Source organism: Zophobas morio, unplaced genomic scaffold (genome assembly GCF_036711695.1).
Source record: "Zophobas morio isolate AGI-343-1 ecotype UQ-CSIRO unplaced genomic scaffold, CSIRO_AGI_Zmor_V1 ptg000021l, whole genome shotgun sequence".
In the NCBI taxonomy this organism is placed as follows: domain Eukaryota; kingdom Metazoa; phylum Arthropoda; class Insecta; order Coleoptera; family Tenebrionidae; genus Zophobas; species Zophobas morio.
The window spans coordinates 3105023-3126889 of record NW_026972126.1 but is presented as its reverse complement, the minus strand read 5'-3'; the positions used below and the strand labels follow the sequence as shown (position 1 = coordinate 3126889).

The 21867-nt window shown below is 37.7% G+C and overlaps 1 protein-coding gene and 1 long non-coding RNA gene across 9 annotated transcripts; one reads left to right on the top strand and one right to left on the bottom strand.

Moving 5' to 3' along the window:
• The first annotated feature begins 2611 nt into the window (after positions 1 to 2611).
• Positions 2612 to 5736, top strand: LOC135133365 (uncharacterized). 2 transcript variants are annotated; one of them, XM_064061755.1, is made up of 2 exons: positions 2612 to 2850; positions 2917 to 5736. In XM_064061755.1, exon 2 carries the CDS (start codon positions 2930 to 2932, stop codon positions 5663 to 5665), a length of 2736 nt encoding a protein of 911 aa, XP_063917825.1. In that variant the 5' UTR covers positions 2612 to 2850; positions 2917 to 2929; the 3' UTR covers positions 5666 to 5736. The 2 variants fall into 2 exon arrangements, with proteins under 2 accessions (XP_063917825.1, XP_063917826.1); XM_064061756.1 differs by having other exon boundaries at positions 2900 to 5736.
• A 12376-nt stretch (positions 5737 to 18112) lies between these two features.
• Positions 18113 to 21025, bottom strand: LOC135132960 (uncharacterized). 7 transcript variants are annotated; one of them, XR_010281122.1, is made up of 7 exons: positions 20789 to 20984; positions 20436 to 20704; positions 20028 to 20377; positions 19739 to 19951; positions 19227 to 19683; positions 18936 to 19163; positions 18113 to 18893 (listed from the first exon to the last, which is right to left on the bottom strand). It is a non-coding gene; the product is annotated as an uncharacterized LOC135132960 (long non-coding RNA). The 7 variants fall into 7 exon arrangements; XR_010281123.1 differs by having other exon boundaries at positions 18113 to 19163; positions 20028 to 20285; positions 20341 to 20377; XR_010281118.1 differs by adding an exon at positions 20995 to 21025 and having other exon boundaries at positions 18114 to 19163; positions 20789 to 20938.
• Positions 21026 to 21867: the final 842 nt, after the last annotated feature.

Sequence of the window (21867 nt, the reverse complement as noted above, 5' to 3'; positions counted from 1 at the left end):
AGCCGAACGCACCATTGGCTATTTTTTTGGACGCGTCAGATATCACCGTCGGACCAATCCTCCAACAGAAAGTCAATGGTCACTGGCAACCGTTGGACTTCTTCTCCAAGAAATTGAATCCCACCTAGTCAAACTACGGGGCTTATGTATATTACACCAAGACAAAATATTATCCAGATCCATTTGTATTAATTGAATACTACCATCGATGTCCGAAACTGCTTTAAATATTTTAATGTCATCTGCCAGAAGAAGATATTCAGATGACTCAATTACTTTACAAATATGTAAAAATGTAACAAGAAGAGGACCACAATGGGAACCTTGTGGTACACGTGGTGTGACTAAAATTGGAATTGAGACTGTGCCGCCTATTTTCACGAATTGTGTTCTGTTTGAAATAAAACTGTTAATCCAGGAAAGAAACATCGTCAAATTTCATGGCTTTCAATTTGTTCAACAAGATTTTGTGATTGACTTTGTCGAAGGTTTTCGAGAAATCAGCGTACACAGAATCAACTTGAGTTCCTTTCTCCAACGAGTTTATAATAAATAGAGCTGTGCGGTCGAAAGTTATTTACCCCCACTGTCGGCCCACAGTGCCGATCGCTACAGCCTTGCCTTGCTCGCTTCTCGCTTTTCAGTTGTGGATTATTTTTGATAATTCACACAAAATAGTTTTATTGTCAGCGAGACGGACACCTGAACATTATTAAAATTATTATTACTCTTATTTCGTGAATATGGATTTTAAAATCATCAACTGACATGCCGTTAACATTATTTTTCGCGTAATTTTCTTCGCGATACATAACGTCGGTTGCAAGCCTCTGGCCTGGCAGAGTGGGGGTCAATTCGCAGCGTTTAAATTTCGACCGCACAGCTCTAATAATAAAGTTCTGATATAACAATAAATTAGTTGTAGTCGATCTTCCTTGACAGAAACCATGTTGGGAGGCCACTATTAACTGTTTACATGCTACTTTAAGTTGATTAGAAATTAATTTATTGAAAATTTTTGGTATTGTTGATTGTATACAGACTCCTCTATAATTTATTGGCATCATCTCTCTTCCCTGATTTCAAAATGGGCAATAAAAAAAACTGTTTTTCCAAACCTCAGGAAACTGTCCATGTTTCAAAGATAAATAAATAATATGTATATCGGTTTAGACATACTGAATAATGTATTAATAAGAAATTTTGCAGATATTCCATCCGGCTCGGGGCTTTTATTAGGTTTTAGATCTAATATGGCATCGAATACTTCAGAAACCGAAATATGTATATCTAAAATTAAAATTCGATTCAGCAGAGACCCGTATTTTAGCGAAATCTGTATTTTGCTTATCCACTTTATAAATAGATTTGAAATAATCTGCAAAGAAATTAGTTATATCTTTTAGGTTGGAAGATTTTCTGTCATTCAAATGCATTTCATCAGGAATGGAGTTCATGTTATTCTTATCTTTCCAGAATTTCCAAAAATCATTAGAATTTGATTTTATCTTAGCTTCGGTATCCGATATATATTTATTGTAACATTCCATTGATTTTATCTTACACAAACGTCTACAATTCTTGAATTCTTGATAAACGCTATAGTCATTCGATAATTTGTATTTAAAATGATATTGATTCTTTAAATAAATAAGTTTTTTTAACTCGGCTGAAAACCATTTAGGAAATTTACAACGTTTAAAATACTTAATAGGGACAAATCTAGATAGCAATTCAAATAAAACTGAGGAAAAGATCTCAACGCGTACACCGACCTCTTTCCCAAGGAATAACTGCAGCCAGTCGACTTCAGAAAGATACTGATTAATTGCAACATAATTAGCATTATTAAAGTCATAATAAGATAGTTCAGGTCAATTTTGGATGGTAAGTGGTATTTAAATTTGATAGAATTCCTTACGTTGTATTTATGGTCTGCGAATCCGCTTGACGGATTCAGATTTCCGCAAAAATCTAAAAATTTTAATTAAGAGGACCGTTCCCCAAGTGGTTGATAGCTCAGCTAGTTAGAGACGAGCTAAGGTCGCGGGTTAGATCTCCTCATACGTAATTTTTTTCCTATTTGGTATTAACTTTTTTTTTAACTGGATTTGTTGATCCTCGTTCAGGGCGAGGGAAGTTCTATCTCATTTTAAACTTTGATACCTTGTGTATAATAAAATAAACTATATCAACTCGACCCTCCATGCTTTTTAAATTTTTCGCCTATATGTCACAGTTTTGATACTTCAAGGTCACAGAGCGTCACTATGAATCAGCATCATTTGTTTTAAATTGCAAAGTTACCAGTACGAAATTTATACAGCAGCCTAACATTAAAACAGCTCTTTAACAAAATCTGTAACATGAATATTGTTGGTTGCCTAAATACTCTAATGTATAGAGTATTGTTGCATCTTATTAATGTTTCATTTTGTAATACTTACTTATTATAGGTGTAACATTACATTTTACGTCTTTTAGAACCCATTGATCACCCATTGTTATATAGTACGAATTACGATTATTTCCTAATTGCTTTATGTTAATTGCTAATCCATTTTAAATATTACGTTTCTTCTGCGCATGTATAACGTGCTGTTATCCACGCCGTCACCTGTCAACATATCAAGTACCTGTGTATAATAATGTACTAGGTGGCAGGGTGTGTGTGATATGTAGTAGTCATCTTAATGATAATGATTAATTTAAATCATTATCATCTATAATAAAAACTTGAAAAATACCTATAAAGTTGCCACCGCCATAGTACAGTTATCGAAGTGATATTAAAACCCATCTTTAGTAACAAGTTTTTTATTACAAAAAATTGTGCAACATTGTGGGCAGGTAAAATATTTTTCGTTTTTTTTATGTAAATCACTTTTATCTTAATCAGTTATTATATTTTTTTAGCTGGCAATCCACCATGGGTGATGTAGCTAAACAGTTTATTACACAATTTCACAACCTTCCAGGCGAAACTATAAAAGAAAAACAGCAAAATTTTTACAAATTGTTACAGCAGCATCGCACGCTCAAAAACGAGCCAAAGATATTAGCAACTATTGCAGCAAACTTGGTCCCAAACAACCACCTAGAAAAAATCTTACGAACAGACTTCCTGATTTACTTTAAAGTCTTTGATAGCCTTTACAAAGATTTTATGAATGGTGATGAAATTACCATAAAGAAACTATCCAAACAAGACTGGTTTTTCCAACAGGCGTTCAAAGAAGTTAATTATGAAGAATTCACCAACAGTATTTTGCCAACCATTTCTTATTCCCTGAAACTGAAGATTTTGAAGAAACTACCTGTGGAAGAGGAGGTTACTGATCAATTTTTTGATGCGGTTTGCAAACGGTATGGAACTTTTATTGCCACTGTTTTACTCCCAAAATGCTCTAGTTTAAAAATTAAAGATACCATTAAGCGTTATCCAGTTAAGCTAAGTGTGGCTCAGTTAAGGTATATTTTTAACAAAAATCCTGATTTAATTTGTGTGTATGTGGAAGAAAGAACAAAGATCGAAGGCACTTCTGCTTTCATAAATAATAATCCAGTTCTCACATATATAGCACAAAAAAATCCAAAATTGTTTACTGACTTATATGATAAATATAGTTTTTCCACCACTTTGGGTCGTAGAACAACGAAAGGTGTAGTCAGTTCCCAAAAAGACACTGTTGTACATAATAAGGAAGACTACTTAAAAATTTTGAATAACGGTGTAATGGTCAGAAAAATTGGTTCAGAAATAAAAGATATACTTTTTGAGAAACATCCAAGTACAAACCAACTATATTGGAATTCACTAATTAGACATTATCCTAAACACCAGCAGTTTGATATATTTGAGACAACATACAACTCCATGCATTGCCACAAATTTGCCGAAGATATTAACGCAGTTTCTGAAGATATGTTAAAAATGATGCCAAATGCACAAGAAAGAGAAAAATTAGCCTTATTGAAAATGGAACTAGAGTGCGAAAAGGATTACTTAAAATATGTTACGTCAAATTATTGCCTAAAAGAATTAATGAATAAAATAAATCATTTAACAACGTCAGAGAGAGCAAAGTATATTGAATTAGCGACAGAATGTTGTTGTCTGAATAAAGATATGACTTCGCTAGAAAAACTTTGTGAATTAGTCTGTGTAAGATGTAAGAATGATGATGCATCAATTAGAAGAGATTTTTTACACAAACTGAGCTGTTATAAAGGTATTTTGGAGATGTTGGATGAAAAACATTGGAAATATATTATAGAGACTATAGCAACTGAGAAAGCTAAAAACGGATGGATCTACGGCGAAAATGACATTATGCTAAACGCTATAAAGTATTTAGTAAAGGATGATAAATCTTTAAAAGAGCTAATGCAAAAATGTAAATGTGATTGGGATAGTATTCTTATGTTTTCTGGAATTATGAATGATTTTAAGTCAGTTAAACTTTTATTAAGTGAATTATTTGAAACTGAGGTTGTAAAACCAAGTTCTGATGATCCATTACTAGCGGCTTCATTTGATTGTGAGCTTGCTTATTACTGCAAAATCTACAATAAGAAATATCCAAATGATACGATTTCTATTTTTGATAATTCACGAATCATTAAATCAGTCAAACAAATGTTAGAAGATGGAAGTGATAGATATTTGGCAACATACCAACTCGAAGGCATACAATATATTGTTTGTCAGCAGAACTCAAGCGAAGAAATACAGCAACTGAAAAAACTGTACTTTCAGTCTTTTGAATCATTTGGTCGGATAAGAGGATTGATTTGGTTTTTGAAGCATGAACCAAAAACATTACAAGAAAATTTTGATCATTATTTAAACATATTCTTTAAGGCCCGAGGTCTAAATCCATCAAGGTTATGGAGGCTCGTAAAAAAATGCACTCATTTAGATTTAGATCGAAGAACGATTGAATTTTGCAGACAGAAATTAACGGAAGAAAAATTTGAAGAGAAAAAGAATTTGGTTAGGCCATTGACAATTTTATCATCTCCAACCTCACATTTGGAACTTATCAAATCATATGTACCAACAGTTGACAAAGTTGACTTAACAGATGACGATATCAAACACTTGTATAATCTTCAAGGTAAGGTTGTGAGAGTACTTCACTATTTAAATTCACCAACAGAAGTCCTAAAAGCCACTTTCGATTTTTGCAAAGGCGATTATTTGCAGTTTGCTTTATCTCCTTTGTATAGTTGTATCTACAAACTACCCGAAAATGAGACAAAACAGTTTATCAACAAACTGGACGAAGTTAAAGCTCTCTCGGTGAGGAAACATGCCATGAACTTGAGTTGTGTGATATATGATGTAGATGACGTATACAATTGTTTGAAAAACGCAACAGTGCCATCGTTAACACCCACAATAAAATATTTTTCAAAAAATCCTTCAGAGGCCTTATGGAAAGTGATAGAAGCTCAAATTGGTGCCTTAGAGAAAAACGAATTGCCAATGTTAAAACTAGCACTTGATAAAATAAACGTACCGTTTGAATACAAATCCAAATATATCGAGATAGTATGGAACGTCTTGGATAAATATGAAAACAACGAACTGAAAAAGCTTCTATTCCAAAAAATAAACGAGGCGTCAGTTGAAAAGCTGGACCCTGAATTGGCTTTATAACACGTGGTTTATTCCGTAAAAACTTTATTCAACAAAACATAGTATATACACTGCATAGACATAGACTGGTTACACGAGTTCTTAAAAATGGTCACTCCGCGGACGAACAGTCCTGATAACTCGTACACTCGCGAACACCCGGAGCGTTTTTCCACGGCCGGACCTGCGGGACCCCTCGGATACGCCGCTGATACTCAAGCCGACTTGCTACTCGATTTGGACCTCCAAGACCCCTCGGATGCAAGGTGATACGCAAATGAGCTGTGAAGTTCGCAGATGGAAAAACTTGCCGAATCTGGCCGCTCGGGTCCTATGTAAAGGCGGCTAGAAATGCGTCGCGTGGGAGTGAAAGGGCGCACCGCCCTCTGGTAAGGGAGTGAGCGAGTACCGGGGTGCTGCGGCAGGGTAGTGGTGGTGCGTGGGCGTGACAGAGGGCGCTAGGGGTACTGATCGCGCTACAGTCTCCCCCTCAGGACCATAGGGTGCGTCCCCGCCTATTGGTCCTGCTGGATCTTTCTGGGGCGGCCTCGTCGTCGCAAGGGTTGTACCGGTGGCATGGGCTTTGTAGCGTTGGCAGTCGATACATCCCTTCAGGTAGTCGGTAATATATCGTCGCATACCCGTCCAATAGTATCTTCGCTTGATCCGATAGTATGTTCTTTCGACGCCATAGTGGCCGGCGGTGGGTGAGTCGTGGTACTCGGCCAGTACTCGGGGTCGTTCGTGTTTGGGGACTGCTAGCTGAGCCTCCTCACTCTCTCCATCTTGAGAGTATCGGTAAAGAACCCCTTGGTTGAGTAGGTAGCCGCGAGAGGTCCACTGCTGGGAAATCTCGGCTTGGGCGTGGACCAGGTCGTCCATAATCTTCCTAATTTCTTCGTCCTTGCGCTGCTCGCTTCGTAGTTCGTTGGCTTTACGTGTGGGGAGGTCCACTTCTACGGAGTCGATGGCCACCTCGGGTAGGTGGGGTCGTGACAACATGTCTGCTACTACGTTGGCCTTACCGGGCGTATATTCGATGGTCAGGTGGTACGGCTGCAGCTGCAGTGCCCACCTCGCTAGACGTCCGGTCGGTGTCTTTAATGTCATCAGCCATCGGAGGGGCTGATGGTCGGTGATGACCACGGTTGAGGATTCTTCTAGATACCCACGGAATCTTCGCACGGCCCAGACAATGGCGAGGGCTTCGCGCTCCGTGGTGGTGTAATTCTGCTCGTGGTTCGTGAGCAGGCGGCTTGCGTACTCGATCGGGCGCTCCTCCGGGCCCTCCCCCTGGAGTAGAGCCGCTCCTAGGGCGTAAGCGCTTGCGTCCGTGCGCAAGACAAACGGTTCTTCGGGGTTGGCTTGTCGCAGGATGGGGGCGTCGGCCAATCGCTGCTTCAGTTCTTCGAACGCTTCTTGGTGGGTGGAGTCCCATTGCCATGCGGCATCTTTCTTTACTTCCTCCTTGAGCAATTGCCTTTTCGTGGCGTTCAGCTGATAAGGAGGCACCGCGATCGGGGCGTGGTCGCCTGTGTCGATGCGATGCTCGGCGTATGGGGTAGGCGGGCCGTGCGCCTCAAAAGCGTCGGCGAAGTCATCCACCAAGTCGTCAAACTTCGCGCGGGTCGGTTCGGTGAACCCGGTGCCTTCGTTGGCTTGCAGGTGCAGAGATGTTATGAACAGTCGCCGGGGCCCGTCGGGGAAGAGGCCCATTTCGTATTCGTCCATTTCGCCCGTCGTCATCGCGGTCTCCGCGTCTTCCCACATGTGTTCCGTCGCGTACGGAGCCTGATACGTGGTCCATATGCCGTGGGGGGTTACCAGTCCCTTGGAGGTATCGCGTTTCGGCGGTGCTGGTGGCGGGGGCCCGTAGCCTTCTTCGATGTCTCCCTCTTCCATGGGTTCCGATTGTGTGATTCGAACTTCTTTTATGGTCGTGGGAACTCCTTTTCTGGCGGGCGCCTCGGCTCCGTCGACGTCGACGAACGGGTAGGTCCGCGTGATGTCGCCGCCAAAATAGAACCGTCGTCTCGCCAAGTCGGGGATGATTCTCGCGTCCTCTATGAAGTCCGCGCCCAGCAGGGTGCGGGTGTCGCAAGAGTCGGACAACACGATGAAGGTGGTTTCTACGTGTCGTCCTTGTACGCCTACCTTGGTCGTGACGGCCGGCACCTGCAGGTGCTTGCTCGTGCCGTCTGCAAGGGTGGCGATCACGTTTTCCGTCCTTGCTTTGTGTCCCGTTTTTATCAGGTGGCGGTACAATGTAGCGCTGGCCACGCTATTGCACGCGGCCGTATCGAGGTAGCCGGTGCCTTCTTCTCCGGCGATTTTTATGTGGATTGCCGGGCGGGACCGTGGTTGGATCGTGCCGGACCTCAGCGCACAGAATGCCATGTTGCGTGCGGGTTGGCTGGCGTCGGTCGTGTTACAGGTGGGGCAATTTCTTCTAAACACCCCCGGGGCGTTGCAACCGTAACAACGCACTGGCTCAGCGGGCGTCCGGGTTGCCGGTCCGGGAGCTGGGGCAGGTCCTCGTGGTCTCCGGCGGCAAGCGGTTGTGTCGTGGCCAAAACCTCTGCAGACGTCACAGCGGAGTCTGGGGCCGCGACTTCGGTTTTCGTCTGCTTTGGGGCCCTTACCATTTGGTTTCGCGTGCGAGTTTTTCCCTTCTCGCTCGCTCTCTTCGACGGCGCGGGCCTTGTGGAGGAGATCTGCGAAGGTGTCCACTTCCGTACGGGCGATGCGGTCTCTAAGTCTACGTCGCAGCAGTCCGTAGAGGATATCCATCTGCCACTGTTCGTCCAGCTGCCGGGACATCCGCGACAGCCGTTCGCGTTGGCGCGTGATGTACGCGTCGGTGGAGACCTCGTCCCCCTGAGGTTCGTTGAATATCTCCTTGAACAGGCGGTGGTTCGGGGCCCTCGGGGCGAAGGCGTCCCTGATTAGTTGGACTGCGGCTGGCCATGTGTTGACGGAATTCCTTACTCCGTTCCACCACGTCAGCGCTTCCTCGCGTAGCAGGATCGGTAGAGTTTCTAGGGCGTCTTCGTCACTAATTTTCTCCAACCTCTTGTACAGGCTCGCGGTTGTAATAAATTCCTCTACACTCGAGGCGTTGCGGGAGCCGTTGAACCGGGCCGGGCAATGGCTGAAGTGTCTCGTCCCTGAAGATGGGTGCAGATCGGCTTCTCGGGGCCTCGCGACATCCCTGATGCCGTTTATCAGTTCGTTGAATTGTTCTGCGGACATTTGAATCGTCATCCCGATGTTGGTTCGCGGACTTCTTCGCGTCGGAATCTTCGTTTTTCGCGAAATTGTGGTCGGTTTCGGGCCGCTTCGTTGGGCGTCACTTTTTATAACAGACGCCTTCTTCGTGCCACTAAGTTGGGCGCCACTTTTTATAACACGTGGTTTATTCCGTAAAAACTTTATTCAACAAAACATAGTATATACACTGCATAGACATAGACTGGTTACACGAGTTCTTAAAAATGGTCACTCCGCGGACGAACAGTCCTGATAACTCGTACACTCGCGAACACCCGGAGCGTTTTTCCACGGCCGGACCTGCGGGACCCCTCGGATACGCCGCTGATACTCAAGCCGACTTGCTACTCGATTTGGACCTCCAAGACCCCTCGGATGCAAGGTGATACGCAAATGAGCTGTGAAGTTCGCAGATGGAAAAACTTGCCGAATCTGGCCGCTCGGGTCCTATGTAAAGGCGGCTAGAAATGCGTCGCGTGGGAGTGAAAGGGCGCACCGCCCTCTGGTAAGGGAGTGAGCGAGTACCGGGGTGCTGCGGCAGGGTAGTGGTGGTGCGTGGGCGTGACAGAGGGCGCTAGGGGTACTGATCGCGCTACAGCTTTCAATATAATTCGAAAGAGTATTTTTAAAGGAAACGAAGCCAATGACGTTGTTGCAACTATTCTCCTCTATCTAAAATCTGACAAAAAGTTCACAGTTTTATCGGATATTTTGTCTAATTTCAAGAAAAATTGTTGGAATCACCCAAAAATGTGTAAGCCATCACGACAACAGTTCAACAAATTTATGCTAAATTTGTTTGATAAATACATGGGTGCTGAAAAATCCAATGCAAAATTTGTTACAGAATTGAAAATTGTACTTGGTTCAGTTTTCACCTTGTCTGACGCTTTCGTGGAATTAATTGCTGTTGAGTGTATGACTTTGAAGGATGAAAATTTAGAAAATCAAACTAAACTTTTAATAAAATTAAATAATATTTATACCAAGGAATATGGAACTTTTGCTGTAAATTTGTTTGCCACTGTTCTCAATAAGAATGTTTTTAAACATATTTTTACTACTATCGCCGAAAAATATGAGCTCTGTCATTCGTTGCTACAATTAAAAGAATCCATTAGCGATTATTTGTTAGTTATTAAATTGTTGCCCCACGATATACCTGAAAAACAAAAGTACTTTGAATTGTATGATACCGTTGTAAGTGAACTTAATCAAGTTGCTGATAGAGCTGTGCAATTAGAATTTAATATATATTTAAAAGCTGGTCCATATAAAAATATAAAACTTGATTGGGAAATATCTCGTTCAGATATATCTTAACTCACCGTTTGGTGTGTGTGTGACCAGGAGTGTGTTGAGTTCTATAGTATTTGGGTTATATTATTTTAATTTTAAGTGATGGATAAGACTTAATGGAAGAAAAGTCAATTTAAAATAATCGCCGTTTGTTATGGATGTGACGAGCAGTATGTTAAGTTCTATAATATTTGTGTTATATTAATTTAATTTTGAGTGATGTATAACATTTAATGCAAGAGTTATGTATTCTTTACTGTATTTGTACAAAAGAAGAAACATTTTAATTACCTACGACACAAATTTTATTCATTCCTATCATTGTTAAAAATTATATACAACTTTATTTTGTAATACAATAAGATTATATATATTTTCTGTTAAAACTCATTACTCTCTAAAAGAAATAAATATGTTTTATTCTTTTATACAAGAGGTTGTACAGTGCCAATCAATAAATTTCAGGCACTAGTACCTATCATTTCACGGTTATTAGTTCTGAAGCAGTCATTAGTTATGTCCGAAATTTATTGTTGGTATTGTATTATCTGTAGTTTTTTTTATTTACCACAACTGCTATGCAGTTATATTGTTTTATAATTTTAAAAGTGTGTGTAATACTGAATAAGACAAACATTATGGTCAGTGAGTACAGATGTTAAATACATAGTCACTGTTATGGTATTGTCTGTGAACTTACCGAAAAATATTTTTAATGTGCATAAGGTGTTAAATTAAGTGAAGGAAATATGAAAAAAAGTTGGTCGAAAGTTGTTTCTACAGAATTTCCCTCGCCTCTGAAGTACAATGAAACATCCAGCATTTTCGAAAAATTATAAAATTTGATTTTGCGAATTTTATTTCTTTTATGAGAATCCCTATAAGTTGAAATAAAGATATGTAATTATGCAATGTTAAAGTAAGTGTAAAGAAGCCTGCTACCAGTGACTATGTATTTAACATCTATACTCACTGCTGCTGCGCATATATATTTCAAATAAGTTTTTACTTTAAAAAATTTTGTGATGACACCAACATTTTTGCAAGGACACGTACTATTCCGGACACAAAATTTCAAACGATCAGCTTCTGTCATTTTAAAAACCATCATTGTAAATCACCCTTTATTGTCATTCTGACAAGTGTTTGTAAATAAATTTCAAATTTTGGCAATTTGAAATTATTTTGTCAAAATGCCGGCAGCATTTCATATTGATAAAGAGAGAATTATGTCTTCGCGAAATTGGTATGTCATATGGACAAATTTCGGCTTAGTTGAGTATTGGAAAGGCTACCATTGTAAAGTTTGTCTAGAATTATAAGAATTTTATGGACTCCCAAAGTTAATTCGTTTTACAGCCCTGTTGTCAATTTTATTGTACAGCTGAACAGCGTGGCGAACTCAGGTACAGAAAACATCGGCTTTCTCATGACAGGCTCTTTACCTGTACAATAGAATTGACGACAGGGTTGTAAAACGAATTAACTTTGGGAGTTCATAAAATTCTTATAATTCTGGACAAAGTTTACTCAACTGTTCGCAAGTGGACAACGACTGGGTAAGGTAAGGTTAGGTGTTCATAAAGCCACATTTACAATTTAATGCCAATATAATGTGAAGTCGTTTGAAATATTTTGTCCGGAATAGTATATCAACTTGTGATTGGTGCAGTGTAATACTAATAATAACATTGTACTCCAAAATTTTTTGGAGTGAACCGCTATAAGTGGAAATAAAGATATGTAATTATGTAATGTTAAAGTAAATGTAAAGAAGCCTGCCACACACATATTTCAAATAAGTTTTTACTTTAAAAAAATTTGTGATAATGTCATCAACATTTTTGCAAGGACACGTAGGTATATCAACTTGTGATTGATACAGTGTAATACTAATAATAACATTGTATTCCAAAACTGTTTGGAGTGAGCCGTTCTTGACTTGATCAATAAAATAAATTGATTCATTTATTAATTTTTTAAGCCACTTGCATAAGCAAATATAAAAAAATATGAGTGCAATGATAAATCACAAGTATAGAATGATTCGTCATATATTGTACAAGGATTTATTCGTCAAAATTTTGAAACGACGCCATTTTGATTTTTTTAGGGCGATAAACAGATCCATTTTGATTAAAAATTCACCATCCTTATGATAACTTTAAAACATCTGTAAGATTTCAAAGCATTCGGTTTTGCAGATTCAAAATTAAATTGCAAAATGTTTTATAATTGTGATTTTTGTTCAACTACATGTGTAGGACAATGTTATTTTATATGTACAATTTTTTCAAACACTAACATCTTATATTGTTTCTATGGTTCATAAGAACTCGTATGTTAACTTTGATTTAAAATAACGTTGTTCTCTTAAAGTACGCTGTCAATGGCAACGTATCTTATAGCTTCTTAAAATACGATTTCGCATATTTCAAGTTTTTTATTTCGAGAATTTACCTCAGGTAGTTTTACCCAATAAAAACGCTTTATTTTTAAAAATTCGACCAATCAGATTCATAGAAAAAAAATTATTTCGAGAATTTACCTCAGGTAGTTTTAGCCAATAAAAATGCTTTATTTTTAAAAATTCGACCAATCAGATTCATAGAAAAAAAATTATTTCGAAAATTTTTTTGGCGTAAAAAATTATCGCGATAATTTTTTTATGTCAATAAGTCAAATAACTCAAAACATTGTTGATTTATTTTGAACTGTCAGAATTAAATATAAAAGTACACTTATTATAATTATAGGTACCATTAGAAGACGCCTTCGCTTGCAGCTCATTGGTTGCAGATACGACAGTGTTCGATTCCTTTTCTTGCAAACGCATTTTCTTAATGATTTGTTCATGGTGTTCTGTGTCAATTTCCAAATAAGGCGCCAGTGAACTAGTACTAGCATGACCTGTAATTTTTATAATTTGTTGTTCGTCAAGTCCAGATTTTGACAGGTGTGACACAGCCGTAGCTCTGTTGGAGTGGTTGGTTATATTGATGTTACATACGTCTAAACCAATTTTTTCTGCTGCCAATTTGGTCCATTTTCCTATTTCGTTCTTGCCTACAGGACAATTTTTGTACCATGGGGAGTTGTGGTTTTGCCATTGCGGATTCGGAGTTAAAAAAAATCTCTCCGTAGTAATATTTGTGGTCCGTTTTGACGAAAGTTTCTTGAACAATCTAAATAAAAAATAGATACCATGAAAACCGCAACTGGAGTTGTTTGGCTGTATGAAACCTACCTTACGGGACAAATATTTAGGTCGTCCTTGTTAGCAATTAACCATTTACTGTTGGCCAAGGGTTTTGCACCTCCTTGTGTAGTTTTTGAAAACACCGAATTGTATTCTATTCTGCCAGTTTCCTCTCCCTTATTATTTTTTTCAATTTTAAAGTAATGGAGTAGACAATTAGCCGCCTCCCCACCACGCCAGAGGCGGCTCGCCAGGTGAGGCAAGTGAGGCTGAACCTCACCTATGCAACAAGACATCATAATTATCAGTATCCAAAATTCAGATACAGCTTCGTAATATTAATAAAGTTACGTATTGTACAAAAAAAATATATATTTTTCACTGATTTTTGTCCCGCAAATTCGAAATTATTGATACGAGAGCACAGCATAGATAACAATCAGTAGAGACAGCTCGTGTCGGCGCCTTTGTTCTTTCTGAACCTCACCTATGCAACAAGACATCATAATTATCAGTATCCAAAATTCAGATACAGCTTCGTAATATTAATAAAGTTACGTATTGTACAAAAAAAATATATATTTTTCACTGATTTTTGTCCCGCAAATTCGAAATTATTGATACGAGAGCACAGCATAGATAACAATCAGTAGAGACAGCTCGTGTCGGCGCCTTTGTTCTTTCTGACCCGAATTTTAAGCCGTCATGGGTGGTCGTTGCCTAAACTATTCCTAGATGTCGCCACCCAATTTAAAAAGTCAAGGCCGACTGAATTCATGCGTTATTATAAGTAGGGAGCGGATTTCTGTCGGGCTAGACAAGGCCAAACTCGGTACGGCTCGTACGGGATGGGAATTCATTGAAATTACGGGCTGCACTTCGTTTATTTGAGATTAGAATAACGCTGCTTCGTTGCACTCTGCTGTTAATTCCAGTTCTCATTTACTTGGCCGTTTGATTAATAAATCGTTAATTGTATTTATGGAATCAAGTGCCAATTAAATTCAGTGCTTACCTATCACCCGCTACTGAGTCCCGGCGATGCAGCGCGTCCCCACCTATATCGTGACGTAGCCCGACAGAAATCCGCTGTCTAGTTATAAGGCCTGCTCACTTTGCAGAAAATTCGGTTCTCAAAAAGTAGGCCGTGACGTTTAGAAAGTGGCGACATCTGTCTGCCAATTCTAATCAGTTACTGTCAATCCTTGGCGCGAAACGTAAATATCCTTGTCAACGTAATTTTCTCAGTTTATTATTTTCTTGCTCCATTATTCATATTTCGTGTTTGATTTAACAATTTTTTCGTGTTCAGTTTTTTACTTTTCGTGTTTCATTTCTTAGTTTTCGTTTTTATTGGGTTATAAACAATTTATGTTATTTATTTGTTATTTGTAACAATGGGTAGACGTTGTGTCTTGTGCAAAAATAAAGACTTACCTTTGTGTGAAATACCTCAAGATCCCAACACTAGAAAAGAGTGGTTAGCAGGGGCGGCTCATGACTTGAAAAGTTGATGAGGCAAAGTTCAAAACGCTCCAAAATATAAATAATGCAAGGATACTTAAATAGACTCTACTTAGTCCGTTAAACAAATTTGTAAACTCATTTAACTGTCTAGCAAGAACCAACGTGGAGGTGTAGAGAACTCTTGCCAAGAAAGGATGGGAATGACAGGACAAAAGAAAAGGAAAAAGGAAAACATAGTCAGGAGAAACTAAATATAAATTCTAACAAAAAACAAAATTAAAATAAACTCTAAATAAAACATATAAAAAAAAACAAATACAACATAAAATAAATCTAATATGATGATTTATAACAAAAAACAAAACGAAAAAAAATTGATAAATACTGTGAATCTATTTTAAAACTTTTTGAAGATAAAGGGAATTCTGCGATTTTTTTGTTCCGCGAAATGATCTATTATTTCTTCTGTGAAGTTATCTTGAGATTTTATAAATTCCCTTTCAGTTGCAATTTCGGCCATGTTACTTAATCGCGCCTGCCCAGTGGTGTTTCTTATATAAGTTTTTATCCTTTTTAATGCCGAAAAACCCCTTTCTGTGGAAGCAGATGTTACTGGCAAGACAACAGCGACACAAAATAATTTGAAAAGTTGTGGCATGCAGGACTGAAGGTTATTCTCGTGGAAAAAAGCTAACATTTCAGTAGGAGTAGTACAATTGTCTACAATATTATTATTGTATAAAACAATCAATTCGTTTTTTAACTGACTCATGTCGAAAAAATGATATTGTTGTGTAAGCGTTTTTAGGAGTTCATCAGGAAATTGTTTAGCAAAAAATGAAAATATAGAAACATTAAGCAAATCAAAAAAATGTAATTTTTTTATGTCAAAAAATCTAATTTGTATTTGATTAATTATAATATCAAGAATTTCGAAAAAGAATTGCCTTAGTTGCTGCTGTTTATCGTTTATTTCATTCCCTTTGCGACGTTTGGGCGGTAAATTATCAATGTCAAGTTTCTCATAAATTTTGTTAAAAAAATTGTCACTGCTTCTAAATTCTCGTAATTTATCTAATGTTGTTAACAACAAATTCCTGGCTCTGAGAATATCTGTGAATTTACTTTGTAAAATAGAAAAGACGGTATCGGTCTGTTGAAAAATTAATACAAAAGTTTCTAAAAAAAATAAATTTTGGTAATTTTCCAGAAATCCTTTTAAACCCACCGCTCCTCTTATAGAAGCATCGTTAAATTCACGACTATTTATAATAAAATCAAAAACCTCCAACAATTTGTCCTTATTATTGTGAACAGTTAAAACGGCACGAGAAGTGAAATTCCAGCGAGTTGCTACATTAGTGGGCAGGCGCCGGCCACAAATTTCGTCCAAGACATGGGTGCGCTTCGTAGATTTTGAAAAATATGAGGAAAATCCTGACAAAGTTGCAAAGAAAACTCTAATCGACTGTATTGAACTACAGGCTCCACTTAAAACCAAATTAAAAGCATGTGTGTAACAATGAGTGAACAATGCTTGTGGTGCAACAGATTTAATTTTTGATTGCAGTCCATTCAATTCGCCAGACATTACAGCTGCTCCATCATATGTTTGAGCTACTAATTTAGTGTTCAGATCAAATTTGTCAAATTTAGTTACTAAAAGCTGAGATAGTTCTTCCGCAGATCGTCCGGAACTTACATCAAAAAATCCCATAAATCGCTCAACAGGTTGGCCCTCATGTATATAACGAAAAATAATAGATAATTGTGAATGACAATTGATATCTGTGGTTTCGTCGACCTGCCAAGAAAAAAATAAAGATTTTGAAATTTCATTTTCTATTTTCTTATTTAAAACAAATGCAATAGAATCTATTAATTCATTTTGAATTGTTTTTGACGTCCCAGAAAAAACAGATCTAATATCATTGTCCCTTTGCAAAAAAGTTTTTAAATCGGGGTTAAATTTACTAACTAACGTAACGAGTTCCTTAAAATTCCCACGATTTGAAGAATTTTCTGATTCATCATGCCCTCGAAACGGTAACTCTTGCATACATAAATGCATTGTAATTTCAATTAAACTTTTTAAAATTTGGCGGTTTTCCCGAACTTTAAGATTATAAGTTTCAATTTCAATTTTGCGTGCACTATCTAAAACCGTAGCAATATTTTGTTTTTTGTTCCTCATAAGAGCCAATTTACAGTTTGAAGAAATATGTTCTGTAGGTACTTTTGTTGTGCAGTGCTAAACCACGTGACAAGTTTTTAAGATCGGAAAATCCATTTTTCCACCACACTTTTTCGCTGTTATTTGCAAATAAGATACATGGCCAACAAAATAATTTATTCAACTGTATACTTCCGGTAAGCCAGTCGTACTTTTTATACCAAGTATTATTAAATGCTCGATTTGATTTTTCTCGTACGCGTACGTTAATTAACGATTTACTCAAATCTGGAACCGGCCGTTTTAATTCCTTAACAACATAGAGTTTATCATCGTAGGTGAGAGTAGAAAAAACACAATTATTTATCAAAAAGTCTACCACATCATTCGTATTCCTCAGAGTTACCTGGCACCCGAGTTCATGCACCTTGCTGGATTCTGGAACTGCCATTGTCGTAAAAAAAAATTCCGATTTAATAAAATTTACTCGTAATTTTAAATCTCGAATACCGAAATCAAACTATGAGAATCACAAAGTACTGACTCGACACACGCAACCGTAGGCACGCTTAACACAAAATTCTGTTCCCGAAATTTTGAATCAATTTATTCACACACAAATTTATCACAAAACAATCAACTGCCTAATTTTGAATTCGCCTGCAATTGCACCGTGCATACAATCGCACATGCTGCGCGCGCATATATTATCGTCTATCATTATTGCAAGCACGGAAATGAGGCTAGCCTCAATTTTATCTTTTTTCAACTCATTGCGCTTATGAGTGTACTGCAGGTTGCTTACATTTTAACAGACGTCATTTTTGCATCTACTGTAGAGGCAAGCTTCAAGTTGGCCTCATTCGCATTCGCATCAGAAAATACATGTTGTGTCGAGTGTTGAAGCGCGCTGTTTAATTAAGGGAGCAGCGAGTACCTACCTAGATAAGAGTAACAATATACAACAGTCTAACAATATAATGTAACATATTTATTTTTAAAATTTTAAAAAAGAAACACAAATTATGGGCAGAAATGTATCAGAAAAAAATAATAAAAATACGAATAAGGCGCAATTCATTGGTGAGGCACTGCCTCACCTGCCTCATCGGACAAGCCGCCCCTGGTGGTTAGAGTTCTTCAAAAAACATTACAGTAAGTATTTTTTAATCAAATTTACGGTACACACTTTTCTGATCCACTTGCAGATGCATTCGAAATAACAGATTTCACTGTAATTTGCAAGAAACATTTCAAAGAAAAATGTTTCAAGAAAGTTGCTACAGGATATCGTTTAATCAAGGGATCCATTCCTACCATATTTGTAAGTATAGTGCGGTAAAAAAATTTATTTTTAAATATTGTAATTATTTTTTAAATTTACAGTACTTTAGACAATAATAAAAAACATTTTAATAATTTTAATTCGTTTTAAATATAATTTTTGTTGAAGGATACTGATCCTGTTATACCTGGTCCTTCTTGCGCTTCCATTCCCGATTCAATTCACTTCAACGATCCCAATTTGTCTCCCAGAAACGAAATGAATAATTCCTCCAGTGAGATGACAGCTTTGCATGAGAAATGTAAAGCCTTAGCGTTAGAATTAAAAAAAGAAAAACGTTCTCATGCTCGCTGCTCTGCAAAACTTAAAAACATTGAGCATCAACTGAAGAAACATTCAAAAACCATAGACGTACTGGAGCAAATTAACAGCGATGCTGACAGTTCTGATGAAAAGGCCATTTTTCTACTAGACTTAATTCATAATTATAAGAAGAAATCGCCAAGATGGTCTGAAATGTCTGTTCGATCATGTACCGTGTGGAGATACTGTTCACCTAAAGGATACGATTATTGCCAAACACATTTGGTCAAATTACCATCTCGGGCAACCATAGACAGGCATCTTGGTCACTTCAATGGACAAAATGACCTTATCAAAGAACGTTTGTCTGTAGAAATTGCACATTTAGAGCATCCTGCACAACGATTGTGTTCACTAATTATTGACGATATGTCAATTAAAGAGAAAATGTATTATCACAGAGTTGAAGATCATATTTATGGCCTTAATACTTGCAGTTCTGACTCTTCTATTGGAAAAAAACCTAAAATAGCGAACAAAATGTTGTGCTATGTTGTACAAGGAATATCAGCAACATATACCATACCATGTGGGTATTTTTTCCACTCATCTATGCAAGCCAAAGAATTTCACTCTTTAACCATGCAAGTGATGAAACTATTAACAGATTGTGGCTTCATGGTGTTGAGGATTGTTACAGATAATCATCCCGGCAATGTTGGTCTATTTAAAAATTTAAGTGGAGGAATATTGCAAAACTGCATTAACAACCCATTTCTACCGATGCCCCTCTTCTTATCATTCGACTTTTGCCACGCAATCAAAAATGCTAGAAACCTCTTCTTAGACCATGACATGAACTCGTCAGCTGGTGTTATTTCGTCATCATTTTTGAAAGCTTTATATGACTTGCAAAAGGGGATGCCTGTAAAGCCTGTTAGATATCTAACTAAAAAACATCTATACCCATCTAATTTCGAGAAGATGAATGTTTTGCGGGCCATACAGGTATTTTCACCAACCGTTACCGCAGCACTGAAGCTCTTAAAAGAAGATAAATATGAAGATTTTGATAATAGCGATGGAACTATTTTATACATGGAAAACATGTTCCTCTTTTTCCAAGTCCACAATGTCTCAAGCAGAAGGCACTACATACATGCATTAAACAGCAGTATTGCACCATATATTGATATTTGTGATGAACGCCTGCAGTGGCTAAATAAGGACTTCCAAAATTATGTTGATGATATCCAGTCGATCTCTGCATGCACAGGGTACCAAGGTTTGAGCAACGAAACTGCTCACGCACTAAAATTTACAGCTCAAAGTACTTTTTTGTGTATCAAGTTTCTCCTCAAAGATGCAGGATTTTATTATGTTTTACCTCGTTGTTTCAGTTCCGATGCTGTTGAAGCAACTTTTTCTCATATACGCTTGAAAGGTGGTTCAAATGATACTACCGATGCTCGTGCTGCCGAGTATGGTTTACGGCAAATTTTGCGCTCTGGTATTTTAAAATCATCGACTTCTGCCAACACAGCAAAAACTATAAGTAATATAAGCCGTAACCAACTTTCTCGTGTGAGACCACAAAATATTGATGAAGACTTTGAAGAAATACTTTTACCAGCGACACTACGAACTAAAATACACAATTTAAAAAAGAATGAAATACCAGAGCCAAATCTATTCTCTGCCTCTGTGGCTTTCCTGTCGGGATACATTATTTTAAAGCTGCAACAAAAAAAACAATGTGACGACTGTGTAGCACCACTGCTCTCAACTACATTACCTGGACCTCTAATGAAATTAATCACACTCCAAGATCGTGGAGGTTTACTGTACCCCAACGAACCTTTCGTAGGACTCGTCAAAAGAATTGCTGAAATAACACAAGAGGTGTTACCACATTTAACTTTCAACAGAACATGCGGTCAACTCATCAAAATATTGGAACCACATTTATTACAAAACCCATTATTGTCTTGCCAACAGCACCAGAGTGAATTTTGTGTGATGCTAATTGTTATAGTAGCTAGACCAGTGTTATCCAATATTTGTCTGGAAAAAACAGACTCTTTAAAGAGAAAAATGTTGGATAACAAACCCTCGAGTAGAAAGGTATTAAAAGTTTAATATACTTACAAGTTTTCTGTGTATTGTTTTCGTGTTTTAATAATTTGTGTTTCTATCTATCGTTAGTGTTCATAATAGTATTATAACTTATTATCTTCTTTGTAAATAAAAGCTGACAAATTGACATAACCTATTGGTTAATTTACTTCGTTGTTTTAACTGCTAACGACAAATGATTGTCACAATCACGTCACAATATTTATAAAAAAACTCACAAGAGCACGCCACTTTCTAAACTTCTGACAAGAACTTTTAAAAAGCCCGAGTGAGCAGGCCTTATAACGCATGAATTCAGTCGGCCTTGTAAAAAGTATCACTTCATTTACAATTTCAAAAATTGATTCGTGTACGCAATTTATTGCAAACTGTCTAGTTTGCTCAAATCGTATAATCGTGAATCGCAATAAGAAAAAAGAAAAGTCCATATTTAATTTATAAACACGATGATTTGTTACAGTTTTTATTTTATTCATAACCACCGTTGTTGTTCGTTTGCGACGACTTTTTAAACAAAAAATGTGTTATGTTTACTATCTTTTCCAAGAATTCCAAACACGAGGGAGAGAATAAGACGCACAACAGGGATCCGGTATGAAAATTCATCGGACAAAGACTTTACCTTTTATTGTGAAAATTACATTTTTATACTATTTGTACAATTCTACCGGAAAAGCAGTCTTAAACAAGCAAAACTGGCAAAAATATTGTAACAAAACTGCCAAATTTCAAATATTTTAGACGTCAGTTGGGCGCCCTCATTCGGTCATAATGCGAACGACCACCAACGAAAACGGGTCACGAAAAACGGCGAGCCGTCTCTACTGATTGATATCTATGCTGTGACGAGAGGCTCAGAATTTTGCGGTTCAGTTCTACCTCTATTTTCGCATGCAGCGTACATTGGTGACGCACGCGCAGATATGTTTTAGTATGCTGAAATGAGGCTGTCGTCTTTGAGCTTAAAAACAAGATAAAACTTGTTCGGAAATGTTCGGCCACTCCATCGTCGGTTCTAAAACCATTCGTGATTATCACGAGCAAGTTGCATCTTTGCAAGATTCTAAAGCATTCTCCCGCTTATTTTACGG